This window comes from Aphelocoma coerulescens, chromosome 2 (genome assembly GCF_041296385.1).
Source record: "Aphelocoma coerulescens isolate FSJ_1873_10779 chromosome 2, UR_Acoe_1.0, whole genome shotgun sequence".
NCBI lineage: Eukaryota > Metazoa > Chordata > Aves > Passeriformes > Corvidae > Aphelocoma > Aphelocoma coerulescens.
The window spans coordinates 81,649,004-81,676,958 of NC_091015.1; the positions used below are offsets into that span (position 1 = coordinate 81,649,004).

At 41.7% G+C, this 27,955-nt stretch overlaps 1 protein-coding gene across 1 annotated transcript in view; it reads right to left on the minus strand.

The window, feature by feature from the left end:
• Positions 1 to 860: 860 nt before the first annotated feature.
• The window catches only part of PHLPP1 (PH domain and leucine rich repeat protein phosphatase 1), a 143,174-nt gene continuing 116,079 nt past the window's right edge, over positions 861 to 27,955 (minus strand). Inside the window, exons 10-17 of the mRNA XM_069008276.1 lie at positions 27,089 to 27,244; positions 18,521 to 18,721; positions 17,343 to 17,505; positions 12,970 to 13,100; positions 9,186 to 9,290; positions 8,056 to 8,250; positions 5,750 to 5,978; positions 861 to 3,865 (exon numbers count right to left, since the gene is read on the minus strand). Of these exons, the coding sequence (XP_068864377.1) occupies positions 2,723 to 3,865; positions 5,750 to 5,978; positions 8,056 to 8,250; positions 9,186 to 9,290; positions 12,970 to 13,100; positions 17,343 to 17,505; positions 18,521 to 18,721; positions 27,089 to 27,244 (2,323 nt within the window). The 3' untranslated portion in view covers positions 861 to 2,722. The remainder of the gene's footprint in view (positions 3,866 to 5,749; positions 5,979 to 8,055; positions 8,251 to 9,185; positions 9,291 to 12,969; positions 13,101 to 17,342; positions 17,506 to 18,520; positions 18,722 to 27,088; positions 27,245 to 27,955) is intronic.

Consider the following 27,955-nt stretch of genomic DNA (forward strand, 5'->3'; position numbering starts at 1 on the left):
ATACCTTTTGCCCTTGTTTAAAAATAAATGCTTTTTACAAAGATGCTGCAAGCCATCCAACCTACTGATCTAGTCCAACACATGACAAAGCCCAGCAGAGGGATGAAGTTGCCCCTATGAACGCATCAATCCTTCATATTATGACTTGTTAAGACAGGCTACTATCACAGACATCTTTTCAAGGCAGAGCAAAAATCCAAAGGTACAGCTCCTCCACCAAAATCCTGTCACTTTGCTGCCACAGGGGCCCTGACTCCAGAATGCTGCTGCTAGCTTTACAGAAGGCACCAGGCTGAAAGGGGCAGCCTTCAGTGAGTGGGCTGTCAGTTTTGACCATCTATGCTTCCAAGTAAGGGCATAAGGGGGAAAACCACATCATTGCCTGTACGCAGGGGCTGGCAAGTTCTTGGGAGTCTGTCCTTCAAATGGAGGGAAGGGAAAGTCTTTACAGAACCTATGTGCATATCCTCCTATTCATATGAGAGAAGTATCAGTTGTCAGCACGGAGCCAAAGTTTAGCTCACATGAAACGGTTCCCCTTCCACCCCTACTCTGCCCTCTGCTCCTCCCTCTGGGGTACCCCACATACAGCACACCAGAGACACCTTATCACAGAGACCAACAGTGGCAGCAAGGTTACTCCTCCACCAGCAGCAGGAAAATAAAGGTAGTGTCCTTGCTAGTGATCACCTTCAGCCTCAAGCAGCATTGGAACAGAAGGAAAAAACCAAGAGAATATTTTCCAAGGACAGTGAATCAATTCAGCAAAATCTGAAATATACAAACTGTTTACCAAAGAACACCTAAGAGTTACTAACCAATAAACCATAAACTTTGTTTGTTTAAATACATTATTTAATGAGTGTTCTTTAAGAAAGAGATATTTAGAAGCTCAAATTACAATGAAATACAATCTTCTAGATCTACAGTAGACAGTGCTATAAACATTTATCAAACCAGGTATTTTAATGTTTGTTCCTCTGTTGTTATTGTTATTAAGGAAAAGTAACAAAAAATCTGTTAACAGCAATCCTGTTCTAACTTGGCTATTTCACTCTAGAACAGAGTAAGGACAGCAGCCTATCACCACAGTCCTTTTCCCAAATACAGACCAAATGCCAAGAAGGAACAAGACACTGTCATGACTGCACACTAATTCAGCTTTTTAGAGTGAGAAGTAAAACGGAGCAGTTGATTGGGGGCAATATGAGAAAGGACACTGCTCCCTTCCCACAGGAATCACAAAAAGATGCCCTCCTGCTACCAAAGTCTGATTGCCATTGAACTCAGGTTCATTCAGCACATTGGAGCAAATTTACATAGGTAGTCTTAAATTCACTTTTCCACCTTCTCCTCATATATTCTCTCTTCTCTCAGTATCCAATGTTTTCCTTCTAACTTTTCTTATTCCTTCATCATTTCAATCTTCAGTCACTCAGTTCCAGCAGGACAGAGCCAGAGCACTGCTCCTCTTCAGTCTTCTGGCATTGTCAACAGTGTGGCAAAGGGCAAATCAGTAGTGCTGAATTAGTACCGAGAAAGAGAAAACGAAGAGATCAATTCTTCAGAGAGTTGGTTTGTATCTTTTAAAGGCCACTTTGCACAACCTTTCAATTCTGAAAGCACAAGTGAGCTTCTGCAGTTAGTGTAAAAATGTGATCAAGCTGAAAAAGTTTCAACACTTCTTGGTTTAACTGAGCAGCATGCTGAGGAACCACAGCAAGCTGCTGTTTGAGAGCTGCTGCTCAGCTAGTCAGACATAAAAGCAGACATCAGGTGTAAATTTCATATTTATTATAACAAAAATTATGACATGTTCATTTGTGCATTCAGCTTTAATATAACTCTTGGTATGTAAATGTTCTACAGCAAATGAGCTCTATACAATCATGCTGGTTGTGGCAGCAGTAAGGAACACAAACAAAACGTGTCTGTAAAAGTAAGGAAAGAAAGAGACTGGAGGAAAAAAGTGGGTTTCTTTGAACAGTCTACACCACCTGGGCTCTAGCTAACTTGTACACAGCCACACAGTCCATTATGCTTAATGACCATGGCCCCAAGAGTCGCTTAAGAAAAAAGGTCAGTTTTTCAGGTTGTGTCCTTAATGCCAAGGCTACAAAACATGTAAGCATCACTATACAACACTGAGCTATTTACAGGAATTTCCCAATCAACTGTTCTCTCAGAGAAAATTAGTGAATCTCAGTGACTTAAGTCACCTGAAAGAGTAAAGCAACTCCTAGGAGTTAGTCTCCATATTCTACAAATGTCTATCATTTTCAAGACCAAAAAAAGCCTTTTCTCTCAAAGAAATACAGTATTACAATATTACTTAAATCATTTAGCACTGGCTACTGCCCTGCTTTTCAAACAAAACAAACAAGCCATTTTAAAAAATATTACATCATCATCTGTTTCTCAGCAATATATTAAACCTTTTTATTTTTTTTGATTTTTTTTTGTTTTCCTGTTTTTACACTTGATATGTTAAGGGAGGGTTAACTACTTTAAACTTTACCAGTCAAGCGTCTCTAGAAGAAAGTCAGTGAATATTAAACCTAACAAACTGAAAAGCTGCAGTTATCTGTAGTGGCAGGATAAGGAAAAGGAAGTATATAAAGGAAAAGGGTAAGGAAAACCCCTGCTGTAATGCAAGCCCACTGGGTCTCACAGTCAAGTCTCCTTATTTGTTAGTTTATTTCTGAGCAGTAAATAGAGTGGGTCATAGTGGTGTGTCGTAATAGTCTGCCAGGTGGTCCATTGGATACTGCCTCTGCTGCTGCTGCTGCTGCTGCTGTTGTTGCTGCTGCTGCTGTTGTTGTTCCTGGTGCTGTTTCATAATCTCCTTGACTTCTTCTTCGAGCTCTGGTGGGATGATGAACTGGTCATCGGGATCAGGTTGTGCTGGAGCGGCAAAGTAGCCCCCGGTTTTTCTGAGTGGTGCATCCGTTGCAACTTCAATTAAGTTATGGCTCCTCTCGTGTGGTGCCACAGAGCCATTGCCCCGCCGGCGCCCTATTGTGCCTGTGGTGGAATATTCAGCTTTCCTGGGAAGGCCGGGCTCATCTTCATTGGCACTGATGACGATACCTTCGTCACTGGCTTCCACTGGCACTTGGAGAAGCTGCTTCTCCTTGGCTCGGCTGCAGTGGATGTCCACCTCCACCTCCACGCGGCTGCCGTTGGTGAACACCCCCTCAATGGGCTCCTCGTCGTCGCTGTCAAGGCCGTTGTCGGAGAAGGCGCTGGAGAAGGTGGCGCTGGAGAGCTGCCGCTGGAAGGAGCTGGACAGGCAGACGGGGTGCAGCATGCAGCGCTGCTCCCCCGGGTACGCCGGGCTGTTCTCGTTCATGGCCACCTGCGGGGGCTCGTCCGAGGCTGTGGACCCCACCTCGCTGCTCATTTCCGAGGTGGAGATCTCGCTGCTGATTTCCGAAGCCATGCCGCTGCTCGAAGACGGCATCCCGAGCGCGTCTGTGGGCCTGTCCTTGATGACCACATTGACAGACGGGGGGAAGATGCCTGGGCTGGGGGGTGGGACCCCATTGAGCTCACAGCAGCAGAAGCTGTCCTCCGTCACGTTGAGCTGAACCACGACAGCGCTGATGCTGTCATTGCAGCCGTAACTCTGGGCCAAAGTGCAAAGCTTCTTGGCGGCTGCCAGCGCGTCAGGCACATTTCTGACGGCCTCCACTGCTTCATCCATCGAGAGGCTGTCCCACAGCCCCTTGCTCCCCAGAATGAAGAACTCGTCTTGTGGAGTTAAGGTGATGGACTGGACGTGAGGACGCGGCACAACACTTGGGTGAAGGAAGGTGTACCCCAAGATTCTTGTTGAATCGGTCACACCATTCACTTTGCCATCCTGAAATTAGAAAGGACAGGAAATTGGCAACGTGACAGACAAGGATATACAGTACCTGCCTCTCCTTATATTTTATTGATGGCTGTTTTTGTGGTACCCCCAACACTGCCACTCACAGACAAGGAGACAGACAAGCAGAGTGACGAGGTGACAGAGCTGGGATTAGAGCACGGCAAAGGCTGTTTTGCAATCCTGCGCTGCACCTCCTACACCCGACTGATTTGTCATCAGCACCACCTATGCACAGACCAACAAAGCAGAAGGCTGCAACAAAGAGCCATCTATTCTGCTCCTACAGCTGCAAGAGCCAACTGGACAAATCTTTTACCAGTGAGTCAGACTCATCCCTCCTCCACCCACTGTATCTGGCTTTGGACAGAGCAGAGCAACACACATTTGATATAGGGGCAGGTCATTCAGTTATGAGTCTTCTCTTGCAGCTGTAACAATTGTAGGTTTCATCTTGGCTCATCACTTTAGAAACCAAGGTTCATTAAAAAAACCCTTTAAATTAAGCATGAAAGTCAAATGTAGCAGAGAAGCAAGTCTACATTTCTCAGTCAGCTGAGTTGTAGTGAAATGTTTTACACGCCCCAATTACTTACTACATTTCCACTTAGATATGACATTTCCAAAGGGAGGAGGAGTAGCATCTGAAGGGGTAACATCAGTAAAAACGGACGCATTTGAGAAAAAAATCCCATGCACGTCCAAATCCCAGAATCCTGGCCTGGTTAGAATGCAAACTGCCAAAATAAGCAGAGCAAGTGTCTGAAAGAGCAAGTCTGGCTATCTGTCAGCTTGCTGCAGATAGCTGCACCCGGCTAATTGCGTATTCAAGAACAGCAAAGGTGAGGATTTACACTCTTTGGGTCCAGCTAATAACTGTAGGGGTTATTATAAAGCAGATAACCACAGAAAAGTGAACCAAGACCAAAAAAGCTTCCTCTTTAAAATCACTCAGAAGAAAAAGAAAAAGCCCCATGTTGGCTTGTTAACTTTCCCATTAGAAGGCTGACAGCAGTGATAAGCCATCAGTGTGTATGAAATCAGTGAGTCATCTGAAGATTCAGCCCAGAAATTTCTCTTTTCCTCTATGGAGCCACAGAATGAGCGTGCCTCCGTGATGTACACTATGTTGGAGTGATTCCCTTTCAACTTGTCACGTTTGAGATCCCAGCTCTCACCTTTCCCTGGCAAGATCAACAGGCACATGACTTACTCCACACACACATGCCCACCCTGCTCTCAGGCACACAGCAGTGAGGTTTCTGCCCTCTCCCCCACCCTTAGGAGGATTCAGTATTTATCTATTCCTCTGCATGTGTCACACAAGGCAAAGCAAAACTGACAGCGGTGGCTTCAAGCTTCTAAGAAAGGAACAAATAGTTTTCTCCTCTCTCATGGTTCAGCTGAGCACAGGGTGAGTTTTCCTTTTGGGCAAGTGCTCTCTTCAAGAGCAGCCTGTCAAAGGGCAGTTCTGGGAACATAGCTCAGACAGCAAAGTCAGCCTGCCAGGAGCAAGGAGTCTCCTAAGGGAAGGACGGCATTGCTCCAAGTGCTCTGCCCTCTCATCTCTGTTAATTGGAAAAGCTCTCCATGACAGTTCCAACACAGCAATTCCTCTCCCATTAGGAGAAGAGTATCTGCTTTCCTGTTTCAATGCAACATGCTCACAGCTGCTCACTCTTAAAAGCTAATCAAAATTCAGCATGGCAATAGGATGGAAATGCAACTTGACTGCATGGTATGAATCACCTTGAAAGGAAAAGTGCAACTGAGGAACCCACACCATGAACACCACCTTCTAGAGGTTACTGATACCAACATGTAATTTCATGCACTGCTGTTGCAAGTTGCAACAGTCCCCAGCTGTTCTCTAACCTCTGTGATAATGGCCTTATGCTGCTTAATCCTCTTCAGCTCTTCCTCACAGCTCATCACGTAACACCTGGACAAAGGCAGAGGTTTCCCATTCCGGCAGAGAACAGTTTGGCACTTCCCCACATTTGCTGAGGTTAGTGTGAAGCATCCACCAGGGTCCATGGGATCATGTTTTATATGGCAAAGGACAGCAGAGCCTCCAAGTTTCTGTCCAGCTGTTCCAAGTTTCCTGGAATTTAAACAGAACAGTGATTGTTCTTTAATTGGAAAACAAGTGTTCGGGGCACTATGGAGAAACAGACGCTGTTCCACAATCAGAAGCATTCGGGGCACTGGCTCTACTGGATCACTGGGACAGAAACAAAAGTCACTGAGGACTGACACTACAGCAGCAGCACTGCAGGAATCCCACGTGCAACTCTCAGGCAGGGTGTTATTTTCACGTATACAGATACTCAAATATGCTCAATTTTAGAAAAAAAAAATCTTTGCACTTCTAAGAGTTTCTTCTAAGAGTTTCATAGTTGTCTTTTCTTTTACATCTTACAGTGTTTTAAAGGTCAGGTAGAGCTTTGGCTTCTGAAGCTATGGATCTTATTATAAAAATAATAATTCTGACTGTAAAAAACCTCTACTTTTGAGCAAAAGCAGAATACAGAGGTTCACTGTTTTGTGATATCTTCAGGCTAATGCTCTTAGAAGTTATCAAATTATGACCAAAAAAATCACAATGGCTGTGAATTCCACTGTAAGAAGGTACATTTTTAATTTATGCTGTCAGGTACTAAGCTGTTAAATATGTTCTTAGAAATGTTTAAGCCTGCTTTTTCAGCAGGAGCCACAATGGAAAAAAAACCCTATGAATAAAATTGAAGTTTTCAGAATCCTGACATTAAAATGTAAATTAATTTCAATATTAGACTGTGAAAAAACATCCTTCCCAGTAGCTTGTTTATCAGGATCTTACTCCTATAGTAAATAGAAAGCTAATTACTAATATTTATATAAAGGCTAGGTATAGCTAGTAAGAACTTTAGATTCAAAATCCTGGGGAGAGAATGCACAACTAAATTTGCAACCAAGCTTCAATGTGCTTTTAAAATTATTTTTTACAAATACACTTTAGGAGTGCTGTGTATCATCTGTAAACATCAGTGAATGACTAACTGCAACTGGAATGAATATTATTTCTGGTTATCCAAAGAAGTGGTTAGCTGATTTTTGAGAGAAAAAGAAAAGAAAAAAAAAAAAAAAAGACGCAGCTTTTTGTAGGAATGCCACATTCCTTGTAAATTGCATTAGTAGCGAACAAAACCACTTAATAAGTACTTTCAGTACTGAAATTTGCTATTATTTTTGATTATTTTAAGTATATGGCAACCACCTTCTCAGTTAGCAGTCTGAGGCACTGTTATAAGCAATTATGGGAAGGAAGTGTTTTCTCTCTTGCGTGTGTAAGATTCAATGCCACCCTACTGCTTCCCTGTCTTTCCCAATACAACAACTTCAGTATTTTTCCTTTCCAAGGGTGCAGCAATTCAACAATAAGCAATGCTACTTTTAATTTGATCAACTTAGTCTCTAAGCTGCTTATTTGCTTTCTCCTTTGTTTCCCTGACCTCTTCACTCTCCTCTGTTCAATTCCTTTCACACTCCTCCTTCACTCAGTGTCTCCCTAGGCACAATTTCTTCTTCTGTCAAGAACAGCACGCACAGTTTCCAAACCACTACAGAGAACTACTATTACACTCACAGCTATTGTATCACAATCTCTCTGGATGGGTCCAGCTCAAATAATATTCAAAGGCCAAAGGGATTTCTAAGAAGTCAGACTACATGTTTTAAATATTTGTGTAGCCTTAAATAACCTGAATTGGTACAGAGGAACAGAAAAGATGAGTTCAGGCTTTACAGGCAGTAGTAGCAAGGAAGTTTAAAAAGATGATAAAGACATTCATACCACTGACTTGGTTATGGCCAGTTGTAAACCTTAAGACTTCAAGAAGATACCAGAAAGAAATAAACCTCCACCCACCACTTAGTCATGAGCATTTTAGTAACTTTGCAAGTGAATTGGGGTTTTTCTTGTTTGGTTGGAGAGGTGTTGAGGCTTTTCTCCCCACACGTGAAAGGAACTGAGAGCAATATTCACAAAACAAGCAATAAAAGGAAACCCTGTAGCCAGATACCCAGGCTTTTTCCCCCTCTCACGTTTCTTTGAAGCAAGAGCAGGTGCCTGACCTGAAAGCAAAGAAACTGCACAGTGAGCACAGACAAGGTAAAAAGAGCTTCAGATCCAAGACTACCTCTGCATAACGATGAAAGTGTTGATCATGTATTCCTCCTCATTCTTTGTTTTCTGCAGCTCTTCTGCCAGGATGTCGCTCATCGTGCACTGCAGCAAGTAGGGCACTTCCACGTTGCGGTCCCCATCAAACACACCATAAAGGGCCTCCCGGTTGTCGCAGAAGTTGTTGGCTGAAAGTGCTGCCACACACAGCCTAGGGAAAAAACAAAACAGGAAAACATCAGGGGGTTTATCCCACTACTAGTTTGTCAACTTGTCATTTTGACCAGAGAGGTGCAGCCTGGTCTGAGCACCAGCTTTATACACCTCTGGTCACAGGTGTTTCAGGACTGCTTTCTGAGCTGCGGAGATGAGTCAGGCCCATCAACAGTACTAAGGCATGGAGAGAACTATACTGGAAGTTCAAGCCAAGCCCTATGGATTCTTCCTCCTTTTCAACATGTAAGCAAGTCCCTTATTTGTAGAAATAGGGGGGCAAAGTATCTCTGAAACAACACCAATTTAAACTGCACTTGCTACTTCAAAAGCCATCCTTGGGATCTAGCACACTGATGACCAAGTTGAGTGCTAAATCAGTTAAGAGCTAGTAAAGGCTTGCTGGCACTTGCTACGGAAACCAAGGTAGCAGAAGATTTCTGAGAAGGTATTTGAGGAACAAAGAAAGATTTGTCACATTGCCAGCAACACAGAGACTAGCAGACTCTTGGTACATTATTTGTCAAGTGCTGCCTTAGTCAGAGGAGCGCCACACACTATGAATATTCAGAGTTTTGGCCATTCTGTCTCTTCTTTAGTATCTCTGATTTGCTTGGTAAACATCCTTTGGTTGAAGATAAAGAAGCTTTGCAAAGAGGAAAATGCTTTTAAACACTCAGATCTTTTGCAAGTAGCAGAGTCTTGCACAGACCAAATGTGTCGGCTACACTTGTATCTTAGCAACTTCCCTAACAAAGACCCAAGTGGAGAGCCAGGCAGGAGAGCTCGCTATACAAATGGAGAGACGTGGCTTGGCCTCTGCGAGCCCCAAAACATCCCCAAAACTCCCACTGAGGAAGGATCTGTTTGTCTCAGCCCAGAGGTGCTCTGCTGTTGGGCTGCTCGCACAACAAAGCCCTGGCCAGGCCATACTTGTTCTTAACGCCGGACGCCTCCGTGTAGCCGTGACTCCACACTGCCGGCGCTCCCGACGCGTCGCCGGCCGAGGGCTGGTCGATCTTGAAGCACCGGATATTGCTGCAAGGAGAAAGGAAACGAGAGACATGCAATGGATGGACTTGCTGACATGATCCAACTTAAAACACGAAAAGAACTTACTCTCCCAGTTCTCAGTAACACATTTAATAGTAGAAAACAAAGCAGGACATCCAAAGTGGTTACCTTCATGTGCCTGTATACAACAAACAATAACTGAGCCTCTAAGAGGCTATCAGCTGCACTGTTTTGCTTAGCTGGCTTGTATTTCCCTGCTTTCACCCCTGAGCTATTTGCTTCAAACCAGGCCCTATAGGAATACAAAGCAAATTTGCCACTAGTTTGATGAAAGCCAGTACAGGGAAGTGACTTTTTTAACTTATACATCTTTCCCACCCATTTTAACAAGTTTCTGTGCTCTTTTCCTTGTACTCAAATGAAATCTCCTGTATAACCCACAGCATCCCCTAAATGAAAAAAAAAAATATTTAAAATAATTGTTTAGAAACAACAACTTGTAGTAACAGCCTTTCATGAAAACACCCAGAAAACAGAAATCAGCTCCATCCTGATCCTGCACCAACCTGCAAGAGCCAGCCTGCGGTCCTGACAGCAGGCACAGCCCTTCTGCATTCCCCAGTTGTGGAGTCCAATTTTCACTTAGGTCCTTGATCCTCAACCCTCCCATTTACTACCAACATAGCCTTTAGCCTGAATTTCAAGTATCTCCCAGAGCATAGTACAGACTTAAAAAGGGCCCAGCCCTCTCTGTTTATACTCTTCTCTTTACAGCCCTGCTTTGCTGGGGAGAGATGACCTACCCCCTGCTCCCTACTGCTCTCTTCCAAAGGCAGGAAAAGTGAGCTCCCCACACGCTGAAGACACTTCAAAGGCACCCAAACCTTTCATGAACCAAATGAAACATAAAAGGACACAAGCAGAAAGGTCTAACTGTTCACTCTGAGCATTCGTTTTTTCTCCCTCTAAACCCCCACCTGACCTGAACACACAGGAAAGTCTTTTCTGCATTGCAAAGCCTTCCTCAAATAACCTAAAGTACTGTCACATCCAGTTTGATTTCTTTTTACATTAATAGCCAGGATGTACATCAGCAAGGGCAGACTAAAAGCCAACAAATTACATAAATAATCTTAGAATCACTTGTGTTTTAAGTTCTTGGTTTTGCAGGCCTCTGTGTGACAAACAGGAGGCAAACATCTTGCCATGACCATTAAAAAAGATTAACTAATGCCAAATCAAACTGGAAACCTGGATCTCTTCTGAAGTAGCAGAGATTTTAGTTCTGTTGCACCTGCAAAGCAGGACACACATGAGCAAACATGCTTTCTCTCCAGACTTCTCATACAAGGCATTTATCTCCAGGGCAGAGGAACCTGGGTCACAGAGGTTTCTGTTTGTTTCTTTTTTAATTGAGTTGATTGACCACTGGTTCCTGGGCAGGTCAAGGACCTAGAGTTGTCTCAAGGCTTCCCAGCAGTGGTGAAAAAAAGCGCTACCTCAACGCACTGATTCCAGCCTCCATAGGGGCACCAGTGCAAACAGACCATGTGTCCAGAAGGGAATGATACCCAGCAGAACATCCTATGCAGGCAATACAGGCTAAAGGCTTCTGGACAGCACAGCTTATTTTCCCCTGAATTTAAAATGACTGTTACAATTGAACTAGATGCTCTCTCTTAAAAATCAGAGTAACGGCATTTTTTTTTCTTCTTTTCCATTTTAACTGCTAATGAAAATTCTTACATCCAATAAAGCGCTTGGCAACATCCTCCTAAGTATGCAAGCTTCCTTTAAGATCTCCATACATACTAAAAAAGCAAGCATGCATGACAGGACTCTTCTCACCAGCACCAAGAATACATATTAACCTACTACCTGCTTGAATTCTGCCAGGGCACAGATGGAGAACTGCCTTTCACATGCAGAAGGAGGATATAAAAAGTACCAAGTGCACAAGTATTTTTGTGCCTGCCACGAAAATCAAGTGAAAGAAGCACTTCCTCCCTCACAATCAATTATAGCAGTATACCATAAAAGTAAGGGTAGTATATCAGACACTGAGAAACTCCTCAGGAGGCCTGGAACACCTGACTGTGTCTAATGAACACTAGTGAACAGAACAGACCTGTGGTCTTAAGAATAACTTATTTAAAAAAAAAACCCCAAAACTAAAAAAAAACAAAACCAACCAACCAAAAACCAAACCAAAAAAACAGACCAAAAAAACCCCCCAAACAAAACACATATACACAAAAATATCTGCCCCCCCCAAAAAACAAACCAACAAACCAAAAAATCAACCAAACAAAAAAACCCACTCACACCCCCAAGGCCAAAACAAATAGCAAGCAAAACGCACAAAGGGAAAAGTTTCCTGTGAATTATGGACCGCACATATGCAGGTGAAAATATGGCATACAACTGGGCAACACTACTCTTCAACTACTTACAATTTCAATTTGTACTATAATGCTACCATGCATGATGCCTGAATACTACCATGGCAGGAGAATGTGTGCCCATCTTGTCTGCTAGGTTATACACAAGAAAAGCTTCACTAAGTTTTGACACCATTCCTTAAGTCTATAAAACATACATATTTTTTCCCCATGAACCAGAGCAATATTACACACTGCTTCTTCAGGAAGATTTCCTGTATGCGACAAAGCAGCTCTGAAAATAGAGGCATGCCCCTTTTTTCACTGTCTGCTGCAGAACACGGACTCTTGTTTTTATATGTGAGAAATCATCATTACTCAAATTTCCACCTATATTTTGAAAATCTGCTGATTCAAGCTAAAAGTAAACTCACACCTTAAGCTTCCCTTGCTAGCACAACAAATTAGGGTTACTATTCCAGTGTCTGATCTTAACCAGTTAAAAGCAAACAACATGAAGTAACTGCTCAACCCCTAAAAAGTACATCAATCCTCCTTGAAACCATTCAGTGTTTAAGAATAAAAGAGATTTAGAAGGAAACTTGGAGCTGGTGCAGTTTCTTACAGGACATAAGAAAAGTTCAAGGCAGCACCACTGTCCACAGATTATCCGGTTTACTGCAACAGCTTCCCAACACACTGCAGAAGTGACAAAGCATTTGGGGAATTTCAGTTATGGATGGCACTTAAGACCCAGTGCAGAAAACAAACAGGTAGACAGGAAGGAAACTGAGGGTACCAAAGCAAAGGAACCAGTTTTGCTGCAAACAGAGTGTGAGATATGAGTTTTTAGCAGTTTAAATACAAAAAATATATAATTTTTAGGACAGAAGCAGACATATGAAGGGGAATAAGAAACAGTATGTGAAGAGGTAAAAGCAGCACAATGGCAAAGACAGACCCAAGCAGATGAATGTGAGAAAAAGATATAGCAAGCAGCTACTGACATCTCATTGGTGGTATAAAATATGTCTTTTGGCTGAATCTAATGTGAGAAGTAAAATGGAATCAAACTGGCCCAACAGTGGTTACACCAGACTAGCAGACCCCTCCAGGAGTTACAGCTGAAAGCAACTGCACAGAAGTGGGTAAGTCATCCTCTTCAATGCAGCATCAATTTCTGACCTATTCACACAATCTGTTACTTTCTGATCCACTGGCAAAAGGGAACCATATTCCTTAAAAGAGATACCACTTCTGTGTATTGTGGTTTTCACATCTAGAATCCTTCTGCTCCTTCCCTACTCTGTAAGGCAACTTACTTCAGAAGCTCTAGGGTTTTGTGATCCAGGGCTAATCTGGGGTTTCCAGTCAGGTCCAGCTCCTGCAGTTTTGGAGGCAGGTTTTCAGGCAATGTCACTTCACTCAGTTCGTTGCAGCTTAGGTCCACACACTGCAAAAGGAAAGCAGCCAAAAAAGCAAGAGAACTCAGCTATCATCAAGATCATACAAATTTTGATTAAATGTGGTAATGCATGTTTCATGAACAAGAAAGGCTGCAACTAAGACCTAAGACCATCAATTTAGGTAAGTGGTTCTTACAAAAGAAATTCTTACATGGCATTCAGCCATCTTGCCAGATGCCTGGGACACCTAGAAATATGTTCCTTCCATTTCCATCTCTAGTCAGGTGTCATCTTGTTACAAAACCAGTAAGTTTTGTCTGCTCTTCACAGAGATAAAGATGGTCAGTGGATTTTCACAGTATTTAAGAAAAAAATGTTATTAATGAAAACAGTCTCTTAATAGACAAAGGAAATGGAGATAAGTACAGCTGGGGCTTCTAAGCGACTGGCATAGTAGTCTCTCCTCCAAATGAGTATGAGCAGGCTCCCAGGAATTCAGTATTTACTGAGGGATATTAAAATAAGCAGAGTTATTAATGTATGTGGAATGGAGGAGTAGAAGAGGGAAAAAATACTGTAGCAGTTTTAAGCATGGTTTTAATTAGTGTCAGATGGATTGTATTTAAATATGAAATCAATAAAACAAGTGAAAAAAATAAAGTTTAAATATTTCAAAAATACAAAACAGCAGAGAAACTTGCAGGCTATCCACCAGCTAAGCACAAATTAGCTACAACAAGTGCACTAGAATGACAAAATCCCCAAACATTGTTTAAAGCTGCGTATCCAGATGGAAGTCAATACACAAGGAAAAATAGGGCATATGAGAACAAAATCAACTCTCCAAACCCTATTACAGGATGACTAGTGTAGTATGCACCAAAAACTGTAAAAAAAAAAAAAAGCAAAGTAATTCTGAGAGGACAGAGCAGGTTGGTATTTAATAGAGGACAGAAGGACTATCCACATCTTTCTGAAAGACCGTGGCACTTTCATTTTTGTAGGTATATTCAAAGACATCTGTTCCTGAGCTGGAAGGAGACATAAGATAACCTAGTAAATCCTGGAAAAGAAAAGTCTCTCAACATTTTATTAAATCAGCGCAATGGAAATATAAAATTTCTGACCCAAATCTTGAATCCCAAGATTGTCTAATATGGAGGCTTTATTATCTATGGAGAACAAACTGCTGACGTTATCTAAGCCTGATAAGGAAGTCAAAGTTTAAATCTGTCACGCAAACAAAATAGTAGACAGCTTAGCAGCAGTTATTCCAGTGAGCTTTTTCCCTCTGCACAATTCCTTGCTGCTTCCAGAAAGCCAGTAATTACTTTGCAGATTAAGGAAGCTTCCAGCAGGCCTTGCTGTGTTCAACACCTCCATGCAATTACATATTTGATGGAAGAGCATGCTGGAATGAAAAGTACAAATACCAGTAATTTCATTGTTCTCCTTAAATTCCCAGTGCACCAAAGACAGCGACACTCTACAGCAGATCCCTTCGTCCCTAGGCACTAGTGCAGATGGCTTATTTATCAGGTTGGAATTTCTTAGGTGTTACTCATACTCCTTGAAAAATAGGCTCAGAGGGACTTGCTGTGGGTCTGTGTTAAATTTAGTCCTTGTTCTACTCCCCAGACAAGCAGGAAAGTTTATTTCCTAACTTATCCAAATTTCCTCCTGTGTTAATTTTAATGCAAACTGGTTTTGCCCCACCCACGCAGCACCAGAAGAACAACTGCAACTGCACAGGATTTTGCACTGGATGGGCCAGCTGGAAGACAGGGTTTAACAGGGAGCATTTGCTTAGGCTGCTGCTTTCACAGCTTTGTAACCGTTGTATTCAACGCTTCAAGGGACTTGGGTTATTTCCACTTGTAGCTGAAGGTGGTCATACCAATATTAACCTATTTGGCTTTTTTCTTCTGTAAGGCAAGGAAATGGAAGTCAAACAACAGCTGCAGAGAAGAGTGCTGGGGCACTGACTGAGGTGTATGTGCTTCCAGCTGCTCGGCCGTTTGCAGAAGGCACTTCGGTGTGCAAACCTGACTCTGACAGTATAAATACCTGTCACAAAGGACAATAAAACCCCCAAAAATGTATTGTGCAAGGTATTTCTGAGGTCTCTGCTAGGCTCTTTAAAAGAGAGGACAATACAACTTCTGCAGCCTTGACTCTAGTGTGTAAAACAGGCTCAGAGACAATTACATCTTTAAAATGACTTCTTGTCTGGAAGTCCCAGAGTTATTGCAATTGTAAAAGCATCATAATTTAAACTAGCCTTCCTTCTGAAATCATTTCATACAGCATAGTAACTGCTGCTACTAACTGTTCCAGTGACACTGACACCAAAAACATAATATGTCAGCCTCTCAAGGCTAATTAAATACAGAAGCAAAACAGCCATTACCTCAGGTAACAGAGTTTCCCCAGGAGTTTAGAGTGAATGCCACTTCAGTTAAAATTAATCATCAAATATGATATACTCACAGAGGCGACATCAGACTATACGATTTTGTGCTTTGCTACAAACAAGCTTGTTTCACCAAGTGACCAAATCCACAGTTAAAGCAATAAATTCTGCACTTACTTTGGCATATTTTGAATGCTATCCTGTATCTAAGAAGGAGCTCAGGTAAGGGCAAGAAATGGATACAGGCAGGCAGCACATGCTTAATCTCCAGACTGGTAAACACCAACCCTGACCTAGAGAAATCACCGAAAGGCCAGAAGAACTCTTATGCCCAACAAGGCAACTATATGAACTCATCTCATGTAAGTCAAAACTAGGCTTGAGTACTGACCCGGCATTTTCCTTCCACAAAGGTGGAGTCAAAGAACACTTTGCCCTTTTAGATTAAGCCACACATGTTATCCCTGCATTCCTAAAGCACTTAGCTGAAGAAAAAACAATACTTAGTGACGTCCACATCTCTTTCTTCTGATGAAGAAAACTAAACCATAGGGAACCAGCAGGAAGAACCTGCCAGCTCTTCCAAGAGCATTTTGCTGCTCAATGTGGCCGAGTAGCACTTTAAATATGACACTTCTATAAAGCATTCAGTCTTCCCCAAGATGCACAAACAAAAGGAAAAAGGTGACTGTTCCCTATCCCTACATGTTTCCATTATCCTTTTTTTTAATTTTTGTTAACACCACCCTCATATTTAAAGAAATGTTTACCATGTAGAGCCTCGCTCCCCCACCCCAATTCTTCCTCTAAGAAAAAAGGCTTTACTTCTGATTGATTCTAAATGGCCCTCTGCTTCCTCTGGCCATTGTTCCAAAGAGGGAGGAGTATTCAAATACCCACGAGTTTGTTTGAGATTTCCTGGCTGAAACCACAAAGCTCATCTTTACATATACTCGCTTGTCCAACAGAATTATTGCTCCTGCTGTTTTCCACGACCCCAGACACTGAGGCACACACAGCAGGCTGGGAACTTAGCCTTTTGACTTCACAAAGTGCCAGAAGGACACTTAAGTTGTTTTGAGTCCCTGAATAGGTAATCAGTTCTCAGCCTCAGAGAAGGACAGATTTTTCTGTTGTATCACAAGATTTGTATGCTGTGAGACAACTGTCTCCCAGCTCTGTCCAGCAGAAAGAGCACACAGTGCAAACTATTCTGCACTAGAGCCAGGCGAGAAGCAGGAACTTGATTCACAAACGGTAACGAGTAGAGCTCATCAGCTTGGTAAAGTGAAGAATGGATCCCTTGAAGTGTCGAGAAAAGTACAGAATTACTTCTGGAAACACAGACAGGAGACGGATTAGGTAATCCCCCCGTCGTGCAAAATATGACTGCAATTAGGAAAACGAAAGTAGATTGCCTAAATACTCAAATCCTGTGCTCCTGGATTTATCTCTGTCCCCAAGGCCTATCCTGTTCTGCAGCTTCAGCAGTTTTTAAGACACGCTCTGAAAAAGTCCATTCCTACAGAATCAACCAACTGCCAAGACAGCAAGAGTTAATTACACATAGCTCTTGCCAAATGTTTAAGTCATATCAAAACAGACTGCCACAGGAAGACAATTAACACTTATCTGGCAGAAGAGATACCATGTAACCAAGGTAAGCGTAAAATCAGATTTTGAGGCTCCTCTTCGTTCCACTCTGAGGCTGCACAGGGGCAAATATTTTGCATATGACTTCAGAGGAGAAAGCAGCTGTCAGATCCCCATCCTCTCTGAGAATATACTATCCCATAGCAATGGGAGACCTGAGGGCAGAAGAGAATTGGTAAAATTGCACTACACTTGCTTCTTCCAAAGCACATTCGTTCCGTACCTTTATTTCAGAAAGCTGCATGACTTCTGGGAAGACTTCAATGCAGTTGGAGTGAGCAATTACAGTATGCATACGTCTACAGTTCATGATGGTTGTTGGAATGGCCTTCAGTTTGTTCCCACTAATATCAATTTCCTCCAACTCTTCCAGCTTGGCCATTTTGCTATGAAAACAAGAATTTGAGAATTTTTCTTCTAATAGACGCATATTTTATTTTGAAGCAACGGTAAGAGCAATGATTTTTGTTGCTTTAAGAGAACAAAATCACAGACTTTGATTCTTGTTCACAGCAGTGCCTGTCACTTCTCCTCATGTCAGATGCTACCAGAGTTGTGGAACAAAATGTATACTTCTTCTGTCAGTGTTTGTTAATGCTACCTTTCAAATTACTTATTTTGCTTACATTCCCCCTGCTCACCAGCTCACTTTCACTCTTTCCTCCTTTATTCCCCTTTCTATCAACCCTAGTTTCTCATTCTATCTCTTCATCCCACATTTTCCCCTCCCCCTTCTAGCACCCCACTCAGCCCTTCCCCCTAAATTAATCTCTGTCCCTTCTCCTTGCTGCTGAAGCCCAGCTGCTCATAATATCACACAAGGACAGAGATGCCTCTTCCATTATTTATTGGCATTTCTTTTTCAAGGTTGTACCCCATCAGTTTTACAGCACATCTTACACTTGAAAGATTTCTGATTAAAACAGAGTGAATTGAAAGCACAGAAACTGCTGCCAAGGGAGAATCTCCTGGAGTTGAGAGGATTTTTCCTTAGTGGAGTCTATTCCACTTCCAGAGGACATTTCCAGACGGCTGTGTTTGCAAATCTCTTTGAGGAGAAGCCCACCAGGTGTAAGCAAAGTTACCAAGCCAGGGAAAACAAAAGATCTCCTTGCTTGACTTCCAAAAGCATAGAGTGACCCTGCTGAATTAGTCCAGCTGGAAAGAGTTTCAAGCACCATGAAAACTCACCAAGTAACCAGCATCACTCACTTGTCTGTACTGCAAGAGAGGATAGCACTGTGCAGGAGGGCATAAGTGGGGGAATCCACCCACTGCCATACCACTACACTCAAAATGCAGCCTCTGCCACCCATTCCTGTGCAATTCAGTTCTCACTGTGAAAATACTTCATGATGCCCACCCACCCATGGGCCAGAGGCAGTGAAACGAGTTCCTTACCTTGCAGGGAAGCTCTGTAGGCGATTGTAAGCCATGTGCAAGATTTTCAGGTGTGGGTGGCCTGTTAACAAGGGTACACATTTATCTGTGAGGTTGTTATTGGTCAAATACAACTCCTGCAAGATGCTATGGGTTTCTTCAGAAAGGGTGGCTGGAGGAAGCATTTCCAGTTTGTTGGCAGAGGCATTAAGAAATCTCAGGCTGCAAAGAAAAGTTACATAAGGGAGTTCAGTCAAACATCCTGCAGGTTTTGTCTAGAAGCATAAATAAAAATCTCCATTTTTAAGAGTTAACTTAAGATGGTCATAAGGCAAAGGTCGAAAGCAACAAGTCTGCAACAGACAGAAAGACCAAAAGTCTAGCATTATATGAGCAAAACTTCTAATCATGTTTTTAAATGACCACATTTGTCAGAACAAAACATCAGCAAAAGAAGTACCTTGGTATATCCAATATTATTACAGTCCTACCTACAGGTAAGAGCAGTAACAAACCACATCATTTCCATACTCATTACACATAAAAATGAGTTCTGTATTCATCATCAACGAACCATGAGAATTGCCTTTCAAGTGACTAAACAAGTCAATGGTTAAAAAGAAGCCAGCCAATTTTTCAGTATTTTAAATACGGTCTAAGGTGCAGACAGTATTTTGTTTAAACCTGTAGGCCTGAGAGCAACTACAAAATATGAAAAGTACTCTTTGAATATTTGGATAAAAAAAGATTCATCAACCACAATAAAAACCAAAACCTGAGTCCAAGCACTAATTTGTGTTTTAGATTTTAAAGAGAGACCGTGATAGAAGCAAATTCAATTTAAAAAGTTATATCCTTGCTTGCTGATGTGTGCAGCAAGAGAGCCTTATCTCTGTGTTGTTTTTCTGAGTGCCTTTCCCCTATTCCCCAACACAGCAGAACATCACGTTTTTGCAGTCCCACTACAAGGAACAACAACTGAAGAAGCACAGAAATGAAGCTATTATTTCTCCCCCAAAGGCCTTTTCCAGCATGGAAACAAGACCTGCTGAGGAATAGGCACTGCCCATTCCTGCCAGCAAAGTTCTGTGGGCAGAGGATTCATGTTTGTTAGGGGAGTTTGGTGATCACAGCAGTACTGTAGGTATCGAGGGCTAGAACTCACACCAGGAATTCCAAACAAATGGAAAAATAAGACTATTTATCCTTTGGTAACCAACTCTGGCATGACCATGCCTTTTCAACGGATACAGGAGCTCTCTTCCTTCCTCCTGTTTTCAGAAAAAACTTCCTTGGAGCAATGCAGAAGTGTGTGCTTGCCAGTCTGCAGCGACTGTGTTCAGACAAGGCTGTCCTGCTCCTACCAACTAATGGGAACGGGCAGCTGCAGTGGGCAAAGCTGCATTTGAGAAACAAGACTCATAAATGTGCTGTCTCAAGCCTGCAAAGCCAGTGATCAGGACACAAAAGGTAGGTGCATTCCTGCCATTGATCTTAAGAGAAAGTGATAAAATATTGATGGCCGTTCCCATGCACGCAGGTGTCCACACTGACCTTTAAGGTCTATTAATGAATGAAGTGGATTTGCAGGAACAGCAGCTGGTTCAAACTTGCTCGGCAGTAAATAAGGGTCAGACATGCTACAGGAGTCACGTGGAATGCCAAAGGATTAAAACAACTCCACTATTTCCATTAGAAGCAAAAACCTCTCAGCACTGCACAGAACTGAAACTAGGTTAGCTGTTTTACACAGACAGAGGAGTCCACTTCAGAGAAACACAGTTTAATCCTCAGGCTCATTCATTATTCACGAGGGTGCTAAAAATCCAGAGGAGGAAGGGAGGAGAGGAAGGATTAGTACAGAGAAGGAAATAAGCAGCTGAAAGGGTTTTTTAATTTATTTATTTATTCTAAAAAGATGCTCAATTTCACCCTTTAGCTACAACCTAAAAATATACTAAGCTCATTCAAAGCTGGATGATTAAACTGAAGCATACCATGTCAACAGATCCTGTGCTTAATTAAACACCAGCAAGTACACCTATTACTAAAGTACAGACAGTTACTACTTTGGCAACTTCAATCTAATGTGCATGGTAGTCTTCCCTCTCCACAAAATAAAGGCACTTTGATTAACATTAAAGCCACAGTATTTATTGTACCACTCATTGTACAAAATGTTCATCTTCAGCTCAAGCTGGAAAGGCTTAAGTAACAATTAGGCTTAAGGCTGCTGGGAAAAGAGTTTTCACAGCAATATGATGGGGATAAGGAGGTGACAGCAAAACACACCCTGAGAAAGATGATGTTCTTCTGAAGAACATCAGAATCTTAGTTTTGTTCTTAGTTTTGTTCTTGCAACCTGCATGAGTACAACCTGGAGTGTTTCACAGGTACCAGCAGCCAAAGAGGTAATTTAGACAGCATCATAGCTGATGGCTGTGAAGTCTGATCAAGCACAGCTAGCCCAAAGTACAACTAAAAGCTTCAATTAAGAAAAGGTATATTACTCTGATACAGTTGAAATTAATACAGTGTACTATACTGAAGCCACTTTAAATTCAAAAGAAAAATTAATAAACATTCTTCTGTTTTTAATAAATTTTCAACATTGGTGAAATGTAACAAGAGATTTCAGTTTGTTCCCTCACTGATATTAAAAGTGAATAGAATCTGTGTGTTCCTGTCAGAAATAAGTTTTGATGCCTGTATTTTCCAGTGGGGAAGGGAGAGAGGAGAGTTGATGCTCTGCACACACACACCTTTCCCTCCACCCTGACCTTTTGCCAGATCTTCCAGGGAGCGATATAACAACACTGGAAATAAATCCCCATCATCCTAAACTACAGGTTAGTGCTTTGCTGTGAATGAAGTTTAGGTGACTACCAAAAATCTTGCCAACAGCCTAGAACGGGAACCCTGTGGTAGCAGGGTGAATCACCTTAAACAACTGACAGCCATGATCAGAATAGTCACACACTCATCTCTGTCTGTAGTTGACATAATTAGAATTAAATTAGCTTTTGGAAATGAGCGTGTTGCTTGCTTACATGTTTTTAGACCAGCTGTTACATTAAAATGGCAAAACCATTCTGACATAGTAATTCTTTCAAGATATTGTCTAAATTTAAAAAGAAAAATGAAATAAAAAATATTCTTTGGGCAGAGAACAGAATGAGCCATCAGATTGCTACTGCCAAAGATTTATCAATTCTGTGCTATAATCTTTTGTTAAAAAACAACCCCAAAAAACCCCACAACAAAAAACCCAACAACCAAAAAACCCCAGCAAAACCTAACACTGTAGATCAGGTTTTCCCTCACAGTGATTTAACACAGAAGTCCTCCTCCAGGTTATTTCCACTCCCCTATTTCTTCATCCTTGTGCAATGTGCCAGCTGCTACCTTAGAAGGCAATTCTTATAAATGCCCTCCAGAGGAGTGGAAATTTACTTGGGCACAATTGTTCCCATCTCTCTTGTGCATGGACTTAAACTGATACATGTTCCTTGAAGATATCCCACTCATACTGCTTATCAGATGGAAGCATAATGTCAAGTATTAAAGCTCAGTCCAAAATTAATTGCTTCCCTTTGCAATTCCACCCACACACTATACCACAAGCTCATGAAAAAATCTACAGCATCACTACAAAGACCTGAATTCAGCAGCCTGCGCACATACCAGAGTACAATACAGCAAGGAAAGCATGAATTACAAGTACTGAAAGAGCGTTGCAGATGAAGAAAGAAATGAAGGTGCTGGCAAGGAGATGTTTGAATTCTTCAGCTTTGACAAGGTGAATATTTTGCCTTGGAGTAATAATACAAACAGTGATCTCTGGCTGGAATAAGTCACCTTTGGTTTTTTGGGGTAATTAAGTACAGTCCCTTGCCGGATTTAACTTCTCCAAAAGACAAAATAAGAAAAAAGACTGTCCCAAAGAATAGGCTAGAAACAAGGACAGAGATTTAATTCAACTAAAAACACCTAATATGCAGTCATATCCATTCCCTATTCATACCCAGAAGATTTTGATCCCAATCTGAACTGCTAAAAGCAGAACAAGAAGATCTTCTATATAGAACTGCAAAAGGTTTGAACTTTGCCTACTAATGCCTACCTCTAGCACACACAAAAGCTGAATACAGACAATTGTGAGAACACAGCACCTCTGAATTCCTCACCACTTTCAGAGCTAGCTTGACAAACTTGCCTCGCTAGGTAAGACACAGCCACCACTGAAAAAATATAAGTTCTCCAAAAAACTTAGGGATGTTTGACATTAAAAGGAGGAACACAGACAACAGCATTCACTGGTGAAGCAGCAGCAAATCGAAACCTCCGTGTTTAGCTTGAAAATACTGATAAGAGTTGGAAGGAACACTGCAGTTGCAGAAAGAGGATATGCAGAGAAATCAAGATCCCCAGTTTGGCCTATGCCCCAAGATCCCCATCAGTACAGAGCAATCAAAATACAAAATTTCTTCTTCAGTGCCTTCTGCAGAGATATGCCCTCAATTTCTGATTGCCTAAGACTAAAATAATTTATGATTGTGGTAGCAGGTGTGTGAGGAAGAATCCTGTAAGCTAAGCATGTCTGGGGGGAAAAAGGAGGGAGAGGGGGGAAATCAAAGCTGTTTTGCCAGCCTGTGCAGAAGAGAGTATTTCTTCTTTAAAAATAAATAAATTAATTAAATTAAAAGAGGGAAACATTCAAATGAATCCTCTTCCTGTTGATGGACGGCCAAAAAAAACACTTAACTGCTGCTATCTCATCAGCTTTTACTTTCTAACCTATCTTTAGCTATTTTATTTATTGGGATTTCCCTAGTTTCTGAAGTACCTGCTTGCAAATCCTTAACCTAGAAAAAAGAGACAAATGCAGCTAAGCATTTCTGCAACACAAGCGTGTGCATCAAACACTCAAATAGCATTTGGCATTCATTGACTTGGTTTTCACCCTCACACTTCCCCTGCATCCAGGACAGGACTAAATCTTTGCATCACACAGAAGCAGCCACAGTGGGTAGAAATGGCAAATATCAAAGAGAAAATTTAACTGGGTCAACTTCCAGAACTCCAGCAAAAATCAAACCCAAAACAAATAAAATAAATTCAAAACAAACAGAAAATCAAATGAGGTAAGGACAGATGAACAAAGCTAAAAACAAAAATCATGCACACAGAGTCTAGACAAGCTCTGAATAGCTGACATTGGCTTAACCACCACAGCTGGCCACTACCAGACACTGCAAAACAAAGCCCAAGGTTTAAGCTGTGCACATCACAGCTACAGATCTTCACCACACAAATGCTTTAGTAGTCCGGTGGCTGTTTTATGGGTTGATACTGAAAACATTCATTCTAACTGGAAAGGACACTTAGGCAAGAAACAAACCCTGGCCCATCTTGCCACTGTGCTTCCTTATTTTTAACCCTGCCCTGACTACTGTGACTGCTTTTCTGCTGTGCCTGGCTAAAGCTCTTGAACACTCATTCGTCTCATCTGGAGAGCACTTGGTACAACAGTTTCCATGCCATTAAATGGTAGTTTGCTGCAAGCTGCTCAAGGAAGGCAGTAAAAAGTCTGTATGAGAATCAGACAGTGGAAAAGGCACCACAACAGATGCAGCAGAGGATAGAAATGAAAGGCTTCAGGAATGCAGGTGCACAAAAAACGTTCAGGACTCAGTTTGGGAGTTTTCCCCATCAGCTGCAGCACTTGCATGAATTCTCTGTTTTTCCAGCATATGGTAATGAGAAATGAAGAGATTATCTGGCTGCCTCTGTAGCACTCATCTTGCCAAGAAAATCCCCACCCCACAAGAGAAATCCTTGCTAACATGATCAAGATGTGCATACTTTTAGTGCAATAAACAGAACCAAGCTGTCTCAGAGAAATGTTTCATAGGCTAGTCCTCAATTTCTCCTCGACAAACAGTTTAAAATTAATTAAAAAGCAGACCAACAAAATATCCCTAATTATACTCTTCAGCAGAAAATGTCACCTTTTCATTGTTTTTTGAAGGATTAAGGCAGAAAATCAATGTTCACAGATTCTTTTATGAAGAGAACTGAGGTTTTTCAGTATTTGGGGTGTGGGGGTTTTTTTTGGTGAAAGTGATATTCTCTTTGTGCACCAGTGCACTGATTTACTTTCCTTCCTCAGATGTTCTAGATGTCAAAGCCCACCAGTGCTTGTGCTGAAGTTTGCCCAAGGCACTTCACACCCACTTTGTCAAATATTCAGGATTGAGAAAGAGAAAGCATTTATAATTCACAGCATGAGACTTCATATCCAGACAAGATATCATCTGTCAGTTGCACAGACTCGAGTACCTTTCAAAAAAACCAAACCAAAACAAACCCTAATCTTTTCAAGGCTGTAAAAGGCAAGTCATTTTATGCAGAGATAGAGGTTCTGTAAGGTAAAGTGATTTGTCCAATATTACACGCTGGGTAGAGACCATGGCACACTACTCAGGAGAACCAGTTCTCTTGGCACGTCTGGCAGTACAGATTGTGCTTCCCGGGGAATGCTTGGAGAAGAGAAGCATTTTACCTTTTTAAAACAAAACAATCTCCTGAACACCTTCCCAGACCCATTTCTGTTGACACTTAAGTGTTGGAACCCAAAAGAAGTAAAAGCGATAACTTAGCAATGTCAGATGCAAGCATTTGAAAACAAAAGCAAGGAAGTTTCATGTAGGAAATTCCAAACTTAAAACTCTGACATTGTACACTAATATATTAACCTGTACTGCTGTTTTCCTTCAGAGTTCTCATTTTTGCAGCAGCCATAGGAGTACCAGCATGGACAAGCCATGCCATCTTAAACCAAGTTAAAGGGTAGGGATCAACAGGGAAAACACTACCCAAGCCAACTGCTTCTACTATCATCATAAGCAAGGGGGGCTGCATTGGTGATGAGATGCCAGAATGGGTAAGCTCGGTTTATCTCCTGTGATCGTGCACGACTTTGTTAAGACCTGTAGAAGACTTTAAAAACATGTGCCCTGTACTGCTCAAAAGCTGCAGGGAAGAAAAAATTCCCAAAGCCTGAATCAGCCACTTAACACTGTTACTCAAAATATTCTTTCAGTCTACCTCTTCTTAGCATATTCCTAGTAAACTTCTGGGAATCTGTCCCCAATCCCGGTGTTAGCATGTACTGGTTCATTTTGGCATCACAAAAAAAACCCCAAAAAACAAAAACAAACAATTAAAAAAAACCCCAAAACAACCCAAACCAACCAACGAACAAAACAAACAAACAAACAAAAACAACAAGAAAACCCCACCAAACCAAACAAAAATAAGGGAAAAGGGAAGAACTGCCTACAGATGAACTGATGAGTTGCAGTACAAAAAAATCAGGTTCTCTCTCTGCCAAAATTGCACTACACTACATCCTAGACCTACAACCTGTTTTTAATACAAGTTTTGCAAAATTGTTTCTCTCTTTGCTTTCAGAGATGCCAGGAGCTCTCTGAAACTTACTTAAAGGTTTCTTTCCTTTCCAAGTTAACAGATAGGAATTTCAACTTGGGACAGTTAAAGAGTTTATTTAGAAAGCATCTCAACCACCAACCTAATTCTCCAAGTCAATTCCAGGAAATTTAACCAGAGGTCCATGACAGAATTAACAACAGTATGAAAGGGGGGGGTTTTGCAATACTCTTAATTGGGAAAAGAGCTCTGCCATCGAGATCACTCTCCCTTTTGCTTCTGCATCTCTCAAGAAAGCCAGGAGCTATGCATTCCTTTTGTTAGAACTAGGATCAGAAATAAAACCCCACAGCACACAATCTCACTGTCTGTTAAATTATGCATGCGTTGAGCACTCAGAAATCCCATGACTATATGTGGAAGTGAAGAGGTGCAAGGAATGCTGACACCAAGCAGGGCCAGCCCATCCACCATCCCCAGATGATGCTACCAACCTCCTATATTTCAATCACAGTCACTCGAAGGATATGCTCATATCCAGAAAAAATCAAAACCTTGAAGACTATGATACTAAAGAAATAGCAGCATAAAAATAAGAATCCAGAAAGCAGATTAAGTGGTGACACCAGCTAAATTAGTGACAAATATTTGAAAACCATAAAAAAAAATTCAAAAAGCAGGGACAGGGGAATAACTGAATTATTCTGACAGCCTTATGCACAGATTTTGTTTTGTTTGACAGGTATAAATAAGTTCTAGCTCTGACTGAAGGGGGAAAAAAAAGCTTTCACACTCCATCAAACAAGCCTAAGAAATATGTATTTAAAGAAACTGCCACTAAACCATTTCAGTGTATGTAGTAGAAAATAGCATGTGCTTAACTCTACAGCTAGATTTCAAGAAGTAGGTGTTCAGCAGGAGCTTGGTGGGAAAAAAGAAGCAACCATATAAGGAAACAAAACCAGAATAAAAAGAATGTGTTTTGGTGAGTCGGGCAGACATCTGTTCTTACCACATAAGGCTTGGCAACTTTCAAGTTAGGGGAACCTCAGATTACCTGGTTCAAACCAGGAAGTAACACATAAAGCAAGGTTCATCCCATGCAAGTCAAAAGATCAAATTTCCTTATAGTTTTACCTGTCTGCTTTCAAAAGCAGGTTAGATGGCAGTTCCAGGAGCTGGTTGTGCTGCACATCCAGGACCTCCACCTGCGTTCGCTCGAGCCGATCTGGGAGCCTTCCTAACATGTTGTGTCCCGCCAGCAGCTTACGCAAGCTACTATTGTAAAACAACCTTAAGGGAAATAAAAAAACACCAAAAATGAGAAAAATTTCAACCAAAGAGTTTCTATGATAATTTAGATATGGTATCATGGTTCATTACAAGAAAGTGATTCAGCCAACTGATTAGCAGACATGGTATTAATTACGCACAGATCCAAGAATGTCTTCCCACTCTCCACCAACTTCTTCAAAAGGTTTGCAGAGACGGGGAAGGAGGTTCACAGATGATTCAGGAGGGAAAGTAGTGACAAAGGGTTATTTTATGGCACTGTATAAAACATGAATATAGAAGCACGACAGCGAAGGAGGTAATCGCTAACAAAGGCTGCAGAAATCTGCACGTGGGATCCCCCTAGCTAATGCAAGCACTTCAGAAGTGGGGGTGAAATAACCAGTCACCCCACAAGCTTTATAGTGCTCTACTCATCATGTGCTGACTCATAATCCAGTGCAATTCCCCACCCCCACAATTTTTCTTTTCTCTTAATACCAGACTTACATAAAGCCTCCTTTCCAGTTCTATGGCAAATGAAATTTATCTAATCGGCTTTACTTTCTTGAGCTTTTACAAGCAATAGGTGACCTGGAGTCCCACCCCCCTGCTCCATTTTTTGTGGGGCTGCGGGAGAAGGGGAGGGGAGAAAAATAGCTGTTCTGATCAAACAGTATAGCTAACATTTGCAGGATAAACAATGGAATGAGGGCCATGCACCTAAAGACA